Source organism: Micromys minutus (genome assembly GCF_963924665.1).
Source record: "Micromys minutus genome assembly, chromosome: 1".
NCBI classification, from domain to species: Eukaryota; Metazoa; Chordata; class Mammalia; order Rodentia; family Muridae; genus Micromys; species Micromys minutus.
In genome coordinates, this window is record NC_137969.1 from 144096569 (window position 1) to 144112941 (window position 16373).

At 41.0% G+C, this 16373-nt stretch overlaps 1 protein-coding gene across 2 annotated transcripts in view; it reads left to right on the plus strand.

The window, feature by feature from the left end:
• Positions 1-16373, plus strand: part of MTHFD2L (methylenetetrahydrofolate dehydrogenase (NADP+ dependent) 2 like) — an 84423-nt gene that overhangs the window by 25637 nt on the left and 42413 nt on the right. For both annotated transcript variants that reach the window (XM_080913813.1, XM_080913812.1), the window contains one exon: positions 4043-4135. In XM_080913813.1, coding sequence (XP_080769939.1) covers positions 4043-4135 — 93 coding nt within the window. The remainder of the gene's footprint in view (positions 1-4042; positions 4136-16373) is intronic.

Here is a 16373-nt window from a genome sequence, read left to right on the forward strand (position 1 = left end):
ATGCTGCTGCTGAAATAATCTTTCTTAAGAAGTCCACTCCTACGGCAGCATTAATCAAGAGAGCAGTAGCCTTCCTATACTCAAAGGACAAACATGTGGAGAAAGAAATTAGGGAAAAGGTACCCTTCACAATCGTCACAAAAACTATGAAATACCTTGGTGTGACTCTAACTAAGCAAGTGAAGGACCTGTATGACAAGAACTTCAAACTTCTAAAGAAAGAAATTGAGGAGGATCTCAGAAAATGAAAAGATCTCCCATGCTCATGGATTGGAAAAATCAACATCTTAAAAATGGCCATCCTACCAAAAGCAATCTACAGATTCAATGGAATCCCCATCAAAATTCCAACCCAGTTCTTCATGGAATTGGAAAGATCAATGTGCAATTTCATATGGAATAACAAAAGACCTAGAATAGCGAAATCCATCCTCAACAACAACAAAAAAAAAAAAAAAAAAAAAAAAATCTGCGGGAATAACTATCCCTGACCTCAAGCTATATTACAAGGCAATTGTGCTGAAAACAGCATGGTACTGGTACAGAAATAGGCATGTGGATCAATGGAATAGAATAGAAGATCCAGAAATGAGCCCTCATGTATATGGTCACCTGATTTTTGACAAAGGAGCAGTAAACATTCAATGGAAAAAGGACAGCCTATTCAACAAATAGTGCTGGTCCAACTGGCACTCAGCATGCAAAAGAATGAAAATAGACCCTTTCTTATCTCCTTGTACAAAGCTCAAGTGTAAGTGGATCAAAGATCTCCACATTAAACCAGATACACTGAAACTATTAGATGAGAAAGTAGGGAAAACCTTAGAACACATAGGCACAGGAGAAAATTTCCTGAACAAAACACCAATGGCTCAAGCTCTAAGGTCAAAGATTAACAAATGGGACTTAATGAGATTGCAAAGTTTCTGTAAGGCTAAAGACATCGTCAAGAAAACAAAACGGCAACCAACAGAATGGGAAAAGATCTTTACCAACACCACATCAGATAGAGGCCTAATATCCAAGGTGTACACGGAACTCAAAAAGCTAGACACCAGAGAATCAAATAACCTTATTAAAAAATGGGGTACAGAGCTAAACAAAACGTTTTCAGTTGAGGAACACCGAATGGCCGAGAAACATCTGAGGAAGTGCTCGACATCCTTAGCCATCAGGGAAATGCAAATCAAAACAACCCTGAGATTCCACCTCACACCAGTCAGATTGGCCAAGATCCAAAACTCAGATGACAGCAGATGCTTTCGAGGCTGCGGAGAAAGAGGAACACTTCTCCACTGTTGGTGGGGTTGCAAGCTAATACAACCACTCTGGAAATCTGTCTGGCGATACCTCAGAAAATTGGATATAGTACTACCTGAAGACCCAGCTATTCCACTTCTGGGCATATACCCCAGAGACACTTTAATACACAACAAAGATATATGCACCACAATGTTCATAGCGGCTCTATTTATAATAGCCAGAAGCTGGAAGGAACCCAGATGTCCTTCAGAAGATGAATGGATACAAAAATTGTGGTACATTTACACAATGGAGTACTACTCAGCCACCAGAAACAATGACTTAACCAAATTTTTAAGAAAATGGCTGCATCTAGAGAATATCATCCTGAGTGAGATAACCCAGTCACAAAAGAACAGACATAATATGCAGTCACTGATAGTGGGATGCTAACCCCAGAGGCTTGCACTCGCCCAGAAACAACTCACAGACTGTATGAAGTCCAAGAAATAAAGAAAACAAAACAAAACAAAAAAATATTTACAAAACAAGAAAACTTTAACTATTTCCATGTTACATTTTGTTTTATATGTACTTTAGCTCATTGTAACTATTATGTTTTCAAGGCATACAACCAAACCTTGAAAAAAATCAAGTACTGACTAAAAAATATATTCATATAGTTTTATATAAAAATTATGTTAAAATCTGAAAAAAAAGTACTGACAAAAAATGTATAATTTTAAGCAAAAAAAGGTTTAAAATCTGTACATTTATCTTTGTGTTGTAAAATAAAGTTGTTTAAAAAATAAAAAAAAAAAAAAAAAAAAGAGAGCTCTCATGAGTTAAGTAAACACTTCTGGTCCAATGAGGGCTCACTCGGTAAAATAAGCACTTCCGGTCCCACGAGGGCGCTCGCGGGTAAAATAAGCACTTCCTGTCTCACCTTTTACTACTGTTGCCATGGCAATTAAGTTTCAACATGACTGAGGAGAGGGTCATGGAGCCATGATAGTTATCAGTCCAACCCACATCTTTTAGAAGTCTTATTTCTGTATCAAAACATGTCACATCTCTCAATAATCCCTTGGAAGTCTCCTCAAATAGCTTTTGCTAAATCGAAGCACACATATTTGCGAGTTCCTTTTATTATGGATAAGATTCTCCACCATCTTGAATTTTCAAAATTGTTTGAAACTTGACTAAGTTCTTATGCCCCAGTTTATTTACACAAGTCGTTCTGGGAATTGACCATTATAGGTCAGTTTGGATGGATTCAACCTGCTCTTTCTGGCTTTTATTACTTTAAACTCTAACAAAAAAATTACAATGTTTGTGCATAACTGTTCAGTTTTCCACAAAAATTTTTTTGCTGTTTGCTGATACACTGGAAAACTAGTTAAAACAGATTTCACTTTCATTTTTGTCTATTTTTTTAAAATAATTTTTGCCACTTTGGAAACATTTCCTTTTATTGGCTTTAACATTTCTTGTAAGGTAAAGTTTCCCACTTTTGGTGCATAGTTGCATTGATTTAAATATATGCACAGAGTCATCATGACTAGACTAGTCACCACTGGAACCCTAACAGTTTCGTCACCTCCACAGCTCATGCCAGCCTTGCTCTGTGTCGGGCTGTTTACTGATGCTTCACCAAACCCTTCTTACTTATTACTCATCATTCAACGGATGGATTCTTGTAGACCGGGACACTTCTGCTGGGGGTTAGGGTGGAGGTATACCCAGCCTTCCACTCCTCTTACTGTTTTCCCGGTGCTTCCTGTTGGGACAACTGCTCTGTGTCATCCTGTGCATTAAGCACAATGTCATCCACAGCATGCTCCAGCCTCCACTGGATGTGTGTTTTAGAGCTGAGCCCATCACCTTTCCGAAGTCCATTGACAGTCATTCTCGGATGTCCGCCACTGCTGTCACTTCCTGTATCTGTCTGTGTGATATCTGCTATCTGCTGCGTTTGTGACTTTTACACACCGGGAAGTCTGTGGAGAATAGGATTTTTTCATTCTTTGTAAAGCCTTACGTGGTACAGTTTTGTGGTTGTTTCTACCTGGGAAGGATTTGATATCTTCCAGGAAAGATGAGAAGCTGAATCTCTTGCAGGGCAACCCTCTCTGGGCCGTTTCTCAACACTGAATTTGCCTCATTTCTCTTCTTCTCATTTTCTTGGGATGGCACAGATGTTGTCCTTTGCTACTCTGTAAGCCATGCAAGTTTCCATACCAAAGTTTCCTGCTTACTCTAATCTGCTTCACTCTTCCTAAACACAGCCCCCACCATAATCTGCTTTATCCAGCTCTACCTTTTCACTTGAGATATCCTTTTCCAAATTGTTACAGTCCTACTTGGAAACATTAAAAGATGCTCGGCCTCCTTTAAGGGCCCTTTTTTATATCTCCTCTTGGCAGGATCAAACCCTCACCAATTCTTCTGAAATACGTTATCTGTCTTAAGGACATTTATCCCGCTCTCTGTATTTTTCCCTGTCATTAGTACACCAGTGTATAACTCTAACACCAATCGAGGAATAACCAGTTGATAAAAAGCTTAGAAGAAAACCTCTCGCCCTCATTTAGACTGGTTTGATTTTCCATGTATCCAGTTGAAGGTAGATTTTAAAATTCTGGTTCATCTAGACTTCCTTTTAATTCTTAACGTGATTTAATCACACCAAAGCAGCTTTCCTGTTCGTGGGTAATAACAAAAACTACAGTTAGATTTAAAACCTTGTCAAATTCCAGAAAGCGTGGCAGGTACTCACAGAGGCTCTTCTGCATTGCAGGTGATGCAACGGTGACCATAGCTCACAGGCACACCCCCAGAGAACAACTGAAGGCCCTTACTCAGCTAGCAGACATTATCATAGTGGCTGCAGGTAAGTTCACACTGACGGTTATCTGGTAGCGTGACATGGTAGAGTAATTTCGGCCCTAATAGGTAGATGTGTGACTGACACCTGTGAACTGGAGTTTCGACTCTGTGTGGTCATCACACTGGGCCTGCCCTACCTGCACCAGCACCTGTCACACTGACAAACATGACTGAGAAACAGTTATACGAACAGTTGTGAGCGGGTTGGGAATACCTTCTGATGAAGAGAGCAAACAGAAACTGTATTTGAACTTTAAGACTGTGCTCATGAAAGCAGAATGTCTGAGTGAGGGAGAGACAGGTAATCACCATGCAACCCTGGCCATGAGGCACAGCTTGCAGAGTCAACCAGAGCATGTCCCAGTGGCTACGTCTGGCAGAGAGCCAGGGTGCTTTTCACAAAGGAAGGTGTCTGCAATTTGGTACATCAAACTGAGAGCCACCGCTTTGTCTGAGAGAAGGTACAGAAAGAAAAATTAAAAAGTTGTATTTTCTTAAGAATAAGGAAAAAGAAGAGCCAACTCCTACTTAATTATAAACGGGGCCACTTAAAGCCACCAGCTCTTGAGCTGGTCAGCTCCCTGTTACTGAAGTTTTTAGGAGGAGAAATTAAAACAAAACAAAGAAACAACCCTCCCCCCCCCCAAAAAAAAAGTCCCCAGGAAGTCTGGAGAAATCTTTGCTAATTTTAAGAATGAACTCTTGCCTTATTTTGATGGCTAAATATTTGTGTTCTTTCTTAATTTTGTTAAAATGTTGTAAGGGATGAGTATTATGGAGTACAAGCTCAGGTAATCAGGAGGATTTTAGACACATTGTCCTCAGAATGTATCCCTTTCCTTCTATTTAAGCCACCTCTTAAAGAGCACGGAGCACAGAGCAGTGGGTTGTGATCACTAAATACTGTTATTCTCTTTAGTTCCTATGTGTGAGTTATTTAGAAACACTGAGAGTCTACAGGATGTCTCTGATTTAGTCAAACATAGATACTTGCAGATAGCAAAGGGAAGACTGGATTTGTTAACTCAATAATCATTGAACTCTTGCTACATAGCAGAAGACGTTATAGATTGTAAAGGTATAATACTTAATAAAATGATGAAGTACATCTACTGGGGAGGTTACATCTGTGGGAAACAGCACTGAAGAACTCAATCACTCGAAAATCATGTCAGGTAAAAGATAATAGCCACGTTGAGGTTTAATAAGGGAGAATAATACAAATGAGACACTGTTTTAGATATCGATCACTGATAATATTGATCACTGATAATAATTTTTGAGAAATGGCCATTGGGTAGGGTCTCATTCCTGGTCATTCATCTGCCCACTGAATCCACTCTACCTTGTCTTATTTTGGTCTTTATGACCTGTGGATAGGTTTGGCACTGCAGGGAATATGAAGGGAAAGAAGAAAGCTGGGGCAGGGTTTGGTTCTTCTCTCTCCTGCCTCGCTCCTGCTACTTTCTGCAGTGTCTATGGTCTGCTGGTGATGCCCTACTCACAGTCAGTGCTCCCACTGTACTGTAGTAAGGCTGTGTCCTCCACCTGCCCCCAGGCAGGGCACACATGCATTCCTGTCTCTTGCACTCAGGGATCTCAGTGGCCCCAAACATAGCTCTGTAAATCACAGTATACTGTTTCTGTGATGGTCTGAGGTAGATTCTGTGCCCTAGGTAAAGTGGAAAAAACATAATTGAAGCAAAAATTCGAGACAACAGCATGTTAAGCAGAGGAGAGAGAGGGAGGGAGGGAGAGAGAGAGCGAGAGAGAGAGAGAGAGAGAGAGAGAGAGCGCACCAAGTCCTTAGAGGTAAGGTACATGGTGAGGTCTAAGCTGGAGATATCAGGATATTATTGTATATACTGTTTGGATATGATTGTACATTAATACATCTTGAGGGATAGTGTAAGAAATACTTACACAAATTAGGTCACCTTATTTGTGATCTCAGAGGTGTGGACTTTGGTGTGAACCAGGGATGAAGAGAACAGGAGACAAGCTCACACTTTAAAGCCCCCAAAACTACTGTCGAGAATTGTTTCTATCGAGTGAGGAACAGAGACAAAGAGAAAAACTATTATGATTTCATTTAATGGATCCAAGATTTTTTTCCATCTTCTCCCTTACTTGGAGTGCATGGCGCTTATTTCTTACCTATAGTCAAGTGTTGCATTTCTTCCATCCACATCCAATGCTTGAATGATAGCTTCTCTCATTTTCCTGCTTCATGACATGTTACTGTCACTCTCCAGACTGTAAATGTCACAAATATTTATATTTTGAAAGTGTGTTTAATGTCAGTAAGTTGTAAATAGTGAGCCACGTCTCAAAGCGTTTGCATCTATCAGCTCTAATATTGAATAAATAGCTTCTTTGGCGGAGAAAACTTCCTTGGCATGTATTCAAGCTCACATTTTGTCTTGTCATCATGACAAGTGGCAAACCCTCTTGTGAGATCTGATGACATTCTTTTGTGACTGAGCCAACACATATATTGCAAGTCATTCATTATACCTGACACTGTCACCAACTTCAAGCTTCTCCCATAAAGTCTGAGATCAGAACCCAGACTAAGGTGTAGCAAAAGCCAGGAAATGCAAACAAAAAGGGTAGCAAAGGATGAACGGAGCTCATCCATCGTTAACACAGAGGCCCAGGACGCAGGAAGCTGCATGGGAAGTCTTTTTGATTAGTTTCTCCACTACAGCCCATCTCCCTGGGAAGACCCTCTCACCACTGGGGGTTCCACTCCTATTTTATGTAAGGGCGATTTGGCCACAGGCCACCATGGCAAAAAGACAAGTTGAAGAAAGAGAGGGAGAACAATTTATACTCCTCGTTCTTTTCAGAAAGCGCGTCCCTCTCTGAGAGCTGGAGGACTGCCTCATATGCAGCCCGGAATTCATCCCAAAGAAATAATACTCAGCTATGGGAACATTTCTGGGAAGAACACTGAGACTTTGTGAGAGATAAATAAAGATGGTTGTTACATTCATTCATTAAGAGTCACGAGAAAAATTTAAGGATAAAACACGGAGACATTAGTAATCGTGGTAATGACAGAACCCAGTAATTTATACTAAAAAGAGGTCTATATTAACTACACAGTAGCCACAGAGGATCACCAGAAGGGCATGGCTTGCATCCTGTGTGGGAAACCGACGAATACTATTAGGAGTGCCAGGCAGAGTGACCTAATGGCAGAGGCAGCAAGAGCAGCGAGGGCTGGGTCGGCCTCACAACGAGAATGTCAGCAAATATGGAAGCAGCCACACCTAGAAGTCAGAAAGAGCAGCGGGTGGTGAGGGTGTTATGTGTTAGAAAGATTGATAACCTTCTGTAGAACGAAGGCAATTCATTTGCTGACAAATTCTGGAATCAGGCTTGCAGAAGAAGAGTAAAAGAAGAAATCCCTGTGTGATGACCCCGGGCCATGAGAGATATTAGCTTACGGTAATATTGACCTCATCCCTCCGGTTTCCCGTAGTATTCGCTGTAGAGGCCTAACTGTATGTTACTTAACTCTTGAACGTGTCTCCAGAACTGATAGTTGGAATTACTCAGAAGCTCAAATTAGAAAATCAGGTCCTGTTAAACTAGGCGTCAAATCTACGGGAAGCTACGATTCTGAAGTCACAGAGACAACCAGCTTCTAGGTCACTGAATACCTATTTGTAGTTGTCTGCCATCTTGGTTCTTCTAAGAGCAGGGACAGGCCTGATTATTGTTTCCTCCTCTCCTTATCCTCTTTCAAAGCTTGATAGACACACACTTGGAATAGGCAGAGAACTATGAAGAGAGTTCAGTCAGTAAAGGATTTGCCTCATAAACACTGAGTTCTAGGTTTGCTATGCAGAAAGGTCCAGGCATGAGAGAATGCTTGTAATCCTCCTGTGGGAAAAGAAGGTAGGCAGGCCCCTGGGTGCTCACTGTCCAACCAGCCTAGACTGGTGAGTTGTAGGATAGTAAAAGACCTATGTCAAAAAGGAAATGGTAAATGGTTCCAGAGGTGACACGAGGCTGACCTGAACTCAGGTACATAAACGTGTACCCCTGCCACAGCACACACAGCATCTGATGGTGTACTGGCTGGTTTTGTGTCAACTCCACACAAGCTGGAGTTATCATGGAGAAAGGAGCCTCAGTTGAGGAAATGCCTCCATGAGATCCAGCTGTAAGGCATTTTCTCAACTAGTGATCAAGGGGGGAGGGCCCAGCCCATTGTGGGTGGTGCCATCCCTGGGCTGGTAGACCTGGTTCTATAAGAAAGCAGGCTGAGCAAGCAGGGGAAGCAAGCCAGTAAGTGACATCCTTCCATGGCCTCTGCATCAGCTCCTGCTTCCTGACCTGCTTGAGTTCCAGTCCTGACTTCCTCTGGTGATGAACAGCAATGTGGAAGTATAAGCTGAATAAACCCATTTCTCCCCAACTTGCTTCTTGGTTGTGATGTTTGTGCAGAAATAGAAACCCTGACTAAGACAGGTGCGCAGCACCAGCCAAGTTAAACGTGATGAGTGATCTTAAGATTACATTGGAAGTAAGGACATCTTCAAACTGGTTGGAAGTTAGCTGATATACCTTAAGATTATAATTTTTAAAATATGAGAACTTTATTCTAGTTATTGGATGATTTACATAGTGCAACATTATTTTGAAAAACTGCTAGTATTTTTAGGGTGTCATTGTATTATCATTAATAAGGTCATGTGAAAGAAGTGGATTTATAAAGAATCTCTCATAGTGTTAAGTGGCAAATGGGCTGGTTTGAATTTACATTTTAAGATTAAGGAAGTTCGAGATTGAAGACAAAATATACTCTTATAGGTGTCTAAAGTATACCTTTGAATGGGCAGGAGTAGTTGAGACCAAGACAAGATCTGTTTTGTATGAGGGTATTGAAGACAAGACATACATTAAAAGATGGCAGTAGGGGGCCTCAGGCCCTCTTTTATGTAGTTTTACAAGGAAACCGAAGGATGGAGTAAATTTGTAAAAACTCTTTGGAATTATCGTTTAGACAGGGCAGAATTCTATTTTGAAACCTTCCAAAGTCCCTCCACCCTTCTGGGTAAACTCAGATTGACTTGGGTTCCCGAGAGATGCTGAGTCACTGGTGAGTCCATGAATAGGTCCAGTCTTGTCCCCAAGGCCACCCCTTCCGCAGGGTGATGCACCTCCCAGCCTGACCTCAACACCTCCATGGCAATACTTTTCATGACAGACAGCATAACAGCGATGAAGGGTCAGTGCCGTGATGTGGAGATTTCATCCGCCTGGCGGCACGAGTCCACGGCCACGGCCTGTCCTGGGGTCTCAGACTCTCCTCTCTGATTTCCTACTCCTCGGAGAAGAGTTAGTGATTTAAAAAATAGCCGAACACCGAAGTCCCGAGGGGCAGGACATGGCTGTTGTCTGCTCATCGTTTCCGGACCCTGGGAGCGTAGTGAGTTCACATAAAGCCCACAGCAGTTTTGAACGATACCACCGCTGTAGTGAGGCCACACTGAAATATCCTTCACATACCGTTTCTCATCCTCCAGTTTCTCCTTGTTATCGAGACTTTCCTTCTCCATTTAGAATTCATCTCCTCCTTTATCTCAAATTTATCAATTACCTTAAAAAGTATAGAGGAATGTGCACACCTCTGGGAAGGGGAAATACTTAAAATCTAGTTCTACTGCTGATGATTTGGGCAAGTCAGCCCATCTTCCTGAAATACGTCTCTCTTCATATTCAAATCAACAATATCTAGAGCTTCTTCATCTTGCATTTCATTTCCATCGGGATTTATTGTAAGAAAAATATTTTTGATTAAATATACATAATATTTAGAAAAAATTTGAGTATATATACATATATAACAAATTATAGTATAAGTTTCGCTCTGCATTCTTGTGATGGATAAAGATGTTAAATGCATTTTGTGTGTATAGTGCTCATTAATTCTTCTTCTTTGATATCTTTTATTCAGTCAGTTCATTTGCCCATTTATTGATGGGCTCATTTTTCTCTTCGGGAGTTTGATTTCTGAGGTATTTCTATTAAGTATTAATCCCCTATCAGATGAGTAACTAGCAAGAAACCACCCCTACTGTTTTCTTTCCTGTACAGAAGCTTAATGTAAGATGCTCTTCTGTGTGACAAGTGGAAAACATGACAAAAGTCCTGTGCTGTGTGTGTGGGGGGAGAATATATATTGTGCATATATATATGAATGTCCTGTTGGGAGGCTCCATGGATTTATTAACTAAATTAGTGTTGGCAGTAAAAAAGTTCTCAGGTTTACATTATTGGCAAGTAGCACGTCCATCTTTTATAGTCAAAGATGTTGCAAAGTCAGAATTTTTGTAAGGTGAAAGCAGACTTCTCAGACATGGATGGCCAGCGCAGGTGGCCTCAGTGGAGGAGTGGAAGAGCTGGCAGAGGCCCACTTGATGCTGTAGCCACAGGTGCCAGGGCTGTTGAATTGTCTGCTGAGAACAGGGCCCCGGACAAGGAGGCCCCACAGAAACTGTGCGTGCATGGTGTATCCAGAGGAAAACAGTTTACAGGTTTGCTGTAAGGGAAATAGTTTGGAATTTCCAGGCAAGCATGTGAAGTCTCTTAAAATCTTTACTTAGAATGACTTCTTTTGGCCACTCTCTGGATCTCAAAAATAAGACTTTTTCTTAGTCTTGCCACTTTAATCTGCCCTAAAGGCCTCATTTAGGATGCTGCAGGAGGATGAGAAATTTTAACTTTCCCATCAGTCTGCTGGCTCTTGGGTTTGTCTTCCAGGGCCTCCAAATCAACAGCAACATCAATAGCAACAACATTAGAATCAGCAACAGCATTAGCATCAGCATCAGCAACAGCAACATCATTAGCATTAGCATCAGCATCAGCAACAGCAATAGCAACATCAATAGCAACAGCATTAGCATCAGCAACAGCAACAGCATCAGCATCAGCATCAGCACTCCAAATACTGAACTGTTGTACAGGAATTTGTTTACTTTGCCCATGCTTCATTTTTTTACTCTTTCCTATTTTCCATCCTACAAACCCCGGGTTATTCTCAATAATGATGGCTAAATATTTATCTAAGTTATCTTTATTAATTTTTGACTCCTCTTAACCTCAATATATTATTGAGTAAAGATATATTATGTCTTTATGTTTCTGAACATTTTAGGAATTCCTCATATATTCCACAAGTCTGTGAAGCCCTTTGTTCAAACTGAAACTCCTCTATATCTTGAGTAGTCAGTATAACTTCGGCCACACACCGGGTGCCCCTTGCTGCAGCCAGCACAGCTGTGGAAGTCACTGGAACCAGGAAAGGAGAGTAATGATAGACAGAGACACAGACACTGGGTTCACTTCAAGAATGAACAATATTTATTTTTCTCATTGCCATTTATAAATTGTTTAGCTAGGTACCAGACACAGCATTGTGCAGGGAGTCTGAATATCTTTGACCCCTTATCAAAGTTTTTCCTTCAACATTCCTTTGCCTGTGGCCTTGCTTTTTCCCAAGGACATTTCCTCTAATCTCTGTCTCGTTGCCTATGGTTTTCTGCAGTTACCAGGGCACATCTGTGTTTCTTGGACTTAATTACTTACTTGATGCTTATCGATTTTTCCGGTAGTACTTGCATCTTCCAGCTATATAAGATGCTAGAATAAAAATATATTTAAATGGTCAAGGATAAGAATCATAAACATTAGCAGAGAAGAGAGAAACACTACCAAAGTAGTATAACATAGTTTTCTAGAATTTTCTACCAGTGTTTATGAATTTCCGAATCTGTCTATTGAGAGAAAAAGAGAGAGATGAGAAAGTGGTACCAGAAAAGAAATGAGTGTGAAAATTAAATGATCAAGCTGGGCCCCACCTAGTAATATGAATTCATTAGAAAGAGTAGGAGAATAGGATACTTTTAACAGATTAGCACTGTCAAGATGCTGTGACTGTAACAAAGACAGTAACTTTTAAAGTGGGAGGTGCCTGTCTGTGAGTGACGGGCAGCGATGCTGAGTGTTTAGCTGAGGGGTGGGTAACACAGTTGCTAGCACATGGGTTTTGTGCTTTATGTCATGGGCAACCTTAATGTAGTTATGATGATTGGAATCATACTATCAATTGAATTTTAAGAAATATTTCTGGGTAAAATTGAAACCAGAAGTGGCTCTGAATTAACACAAGACCAAGGAGACATGAAAAGGAGAAATGGAATCTGCTAAAAAGACACATTGGCACTGGAAACTGTGTACATCATGTCACAACAGTAAGAGACAACACAATGGAAGAGGAGATTGGGAAAGATGAACATCTGTGGGTGGGAAGAGTTCAATGTGAGCTGCAGGCACTTCTCATGTATTTGGGCAGATGATTGTCTAGGAAGGGGATGGGATATAACCTGGTGTTTGGGGGAGATCAGTATTCTGGAGTAACCAAGTCTATCAGAGGTAGTGGTCAAGGCATGGCAACAGCTTGTAAAGGAATATTGTTTTTGTGTATGGGTTGAATTCTGCCCTACTCTGTCCTTTAATAACCGTGTCAGCCGCAGTTATGCCACTGCCTCACTGCCTTCTGGTCTCTCTGTACCATCACTAATGATAACCTTTTCCTTTTCCACCAATCGCATTGATGGGTAAGGAAAACGTGCTATGTTTCCTCTTCCATCAGTGAAAAGCATTATATAAGAACCACAAGACAATTGATAAGCCTCAATACATATCCTCTGGCAGAGACAAATTCATGTTCTATAACTAGAATGATTGACTCAAAAAATCATACGTTTTTTGCCCATGCTTGTGTACTCTGCATATTCATGGGAGATTTGTCATGGAAATCCAAAATGCTTTCAACTCATTTCATTTGCTTCTCCCACGTGACCTGTCCAGGTTTCAGACCTAACCCAGTCTCCATCCTCAGCCCACTCTGTTGGCATTGTGTGTTCACCCATCAAGGAGAGCTCAGTTCTAAACATGTAATTCTTTCACCTATATTTAAGCTATGTGTTTGCTCCTAAAAGGAAGAAGAAATTCCCTCTCAGTCCTCTACTACTTGATTATTTCGAGTCCCGTTTTCCTCTTTCTGACTTGTATGTTATTGAGTTCACCGTTGCTCTTTAGAGGCTATGGCCTGGGCACAGAGGCTCTGCCCTCTGTGGATGTGCTCTGTGGCTTTTCCTAGCCACCAGTCTGTTCTCTACGATTTCCTCACGTCTTGTTATTGGTCCACACCTGGGCTGTCCATTCAACTCTGTGGATGCAATTCGCAGCCTATATCGTGCTTCATACAAGTATACACTACAACCCCAGTCTCCCTCAGCTAGTGAAGTTCTCTTTGTATTTAAAACAGGGGAGTCTGGAGTATCTTAAGACATTTCTAACAGAGTCGTAATTAAAGTAATTACACTTTTCCTGGCTTATCAAATGACAAAAGGTATTACCCTAACTTTTATAGCTCCAATAAAACAACCCAAAAGAAGAGATTATAGTATCTTTTCTACCATACTTCTGGACTTACCTCTTTCTGGTTTATTGCTTTATCAGTAAATATTACTATGTCTTAGTCTATTATATCAAGTTTTAGTAGATAGTTATGAAGATGATGTTTATTATTGTTATCTGGGGCATGAAACATGCCTTGATATAACACAAATATGTCATCTCACATAGGATGACATTGCTTATCTGCTTAAAGTAGAAAATTTTTTATTTTAAAATTAGCGTCTTTAATTCATTTTGAGATGATTTTTAAAAATATTATTACTATTGTGTGTAAGATTTTATATGTCATGCATGCATGTATATAGAGATCAGAGGTCAGTTTGGTAGCATTCAGTTTCTTCTTCCAAACTTATGAGGACTTCAGAGCTCGAATGTAAGTCATTAGAGTTGTTTGCAAGAACTACCCAGTGTTTTTACCCACTGAGCCACCTCACCAACCCAAGGGTTGATTTGCATACAAGCTGAGCGACAAAGATCTGGTTCTACATGTCGATAGCCATGGCCCAGTTGGCATCGTTTCTTAGAAGAGGTCGCCTCTTTTCTAACATGGTTCTGACTCCTTGGTCATGTGGTTGTAGCAGTATGGGTCAACTGTTGGATCTTCTGTTCTGTTGGTCCTTGTTTTATGAATGACAAATAAAGAAAAGAAGAAAAAATATGGATGGGAATGTAGATGGGGGAAGGCGACTATGAATAAAAGATATTGTGCAAAATTACTAATAAAAATCATGTGGTTAAAAATGCCAGTGGCGCCGGGGCTGAGATACCCTGATTTGGCATACAGGTGGGCCTGTGTCGTTGGCCTCTTGAGAAGAATAGGAAAGTGGCAGAGACTCACGATGTGCTAAGTGAATACCTACAGGTCACACATGGAGGGTTCTTATGTGCAGATAAAGTGACAGAGAACAATCTCTTTTATTAAGGGGGGAAAATCTCTGCTTTCTTTTCTTGGCACAGATGGTCCTAGGCTCATGAATCTGCCATTCTCTCAGTAATCACAGGAAGAAAAGGGATGATTTAAAGCAGTTATAAGGTTTATCTTGCAGAAGGGAAGTGTGGGTGTCTGAAGAAGGAAAGTAAACATAAATTCTGTTTTACATCTGAGTAGTGAAGCCATTGAGTGTATAACACGGACTTCCACCTGAACTGTGGCTAGGAGGGAGGTGTGAGACACTGCCGAAGGCTCTAAATGATTGACAAGGGTTTCTGTTAAAGAAGCACAAAGGCCGCTGCAGAGTCAGGACTTTTCTGATATGCCATAATAGGATTTTTACTGTTTCTCTCACAGTCAAATAAAGTTCAGTAGTAGAGACAAAAAAAAAAAAAAAAAAAAAAAAACAAAACAAAACAACAAAAAAAAAAAAAAAAAAAAAAACAACCAAACAAAAGCTAAATAACTGGGAAGGAGACCAGAACTGTAAAGAAATATTTGAGATGTGACACGGGAAATACTGAGAATTACTGTAGAACATTCCTGAAGTGACTTCCACTATGCTGGGACCTCAGCAGCTAGGTATGCCTTGTTGGCCACTGCCTCCTGAGCCTGTTGAAGAACCTGTTCTCAGACAACCGACTGATGAGTTCTTCAGAGCCATGGCCTTATCTTGGTTCAAACTGCTCTTCTAGAAGATGAGGATGCCTTTGCAGGGGAAGACAGTCTTTTCCTGAACCTATCCAGCCTTGGATTCTTCTTCTTTCCTTGTTTGGGGCTGTCTCACGTTATGAAGAGTAAATATGACGTTGCATCAGCGCTGTGACTCAGGGCTTGCACCTGCAGAGGTCACGGTGAGGGAAGGAGGAGAAAACCGAGTAAGAGTAACCGGTGACTCTCTTCAGTTGAAGTAGAAGAAAACACTCCCAGTGCACTTCCTAGTGTGGGTAGGAACGTGAGCCCTTCTGCAGGTGAGCTCATCATTCGTGTGGGCTAGCAGTGTGTGGCGTCGCTGCATGTTTCTTACAGACGTGTGCTGACTGGCAGGGAGAAAACGCTTTCCCTGGGTTTACAGTCAGTGATTCTCAGCTGTGGCACTGCTCGACCCGCGGACATAGATTAGGAAAAGTGACAAACCAGTGGCTGAAGTGCTGCCCCTCCCCCAGTGCCTACATTCCTGTTGGCATAGAGACAGTGTTCCTGGCTGCGATCCTGGCTACCTGCTTCACATCTGCTTTTATTTCAAAAGGAGGACCAGGGATCGGAAAGCATCTTCTGCACCTCTTCAAGCAACTGCGTGTGACGGTCTTAAAGCTAAATAGACAAACAGAATCTCTTTATATCGCCAGTAAAAGGCTGTGACTCTTCGCGTTTTGAATGAGTGCATTTGCTCTCGATTTATAATAATTGCTTATTTTTACATGAGCCTTTAGTACACAGCATGAGAACTACAGAGAACCATGAGTGTGAGCTTCACACACCCGTGGGTGGAATTTAGTCAAGTTCGCTACGTACAGTGTGGCTGTGGAGCGCTGCTGCTTTACTGTTAGGCTCCACACGTGTCACATGCCTTTCATGGCACATGCTTATGTGAAGTGATGGTTGTAACTCAAATGTTGAACATATTCCAAGGCCTGAAATAGCAAATACTTAATCCAAGATTTAATTCTTTATTAAAAATAATTTATTACACCTATCCCAATGAAAAATTTGCATTGTGTAAATGGTAAAATAAAATAATTTTTCCCAACTTTATTTTAAAAAGCAGAGATACATGTACAGATCTTTAAAATCATTTTTGCATAAA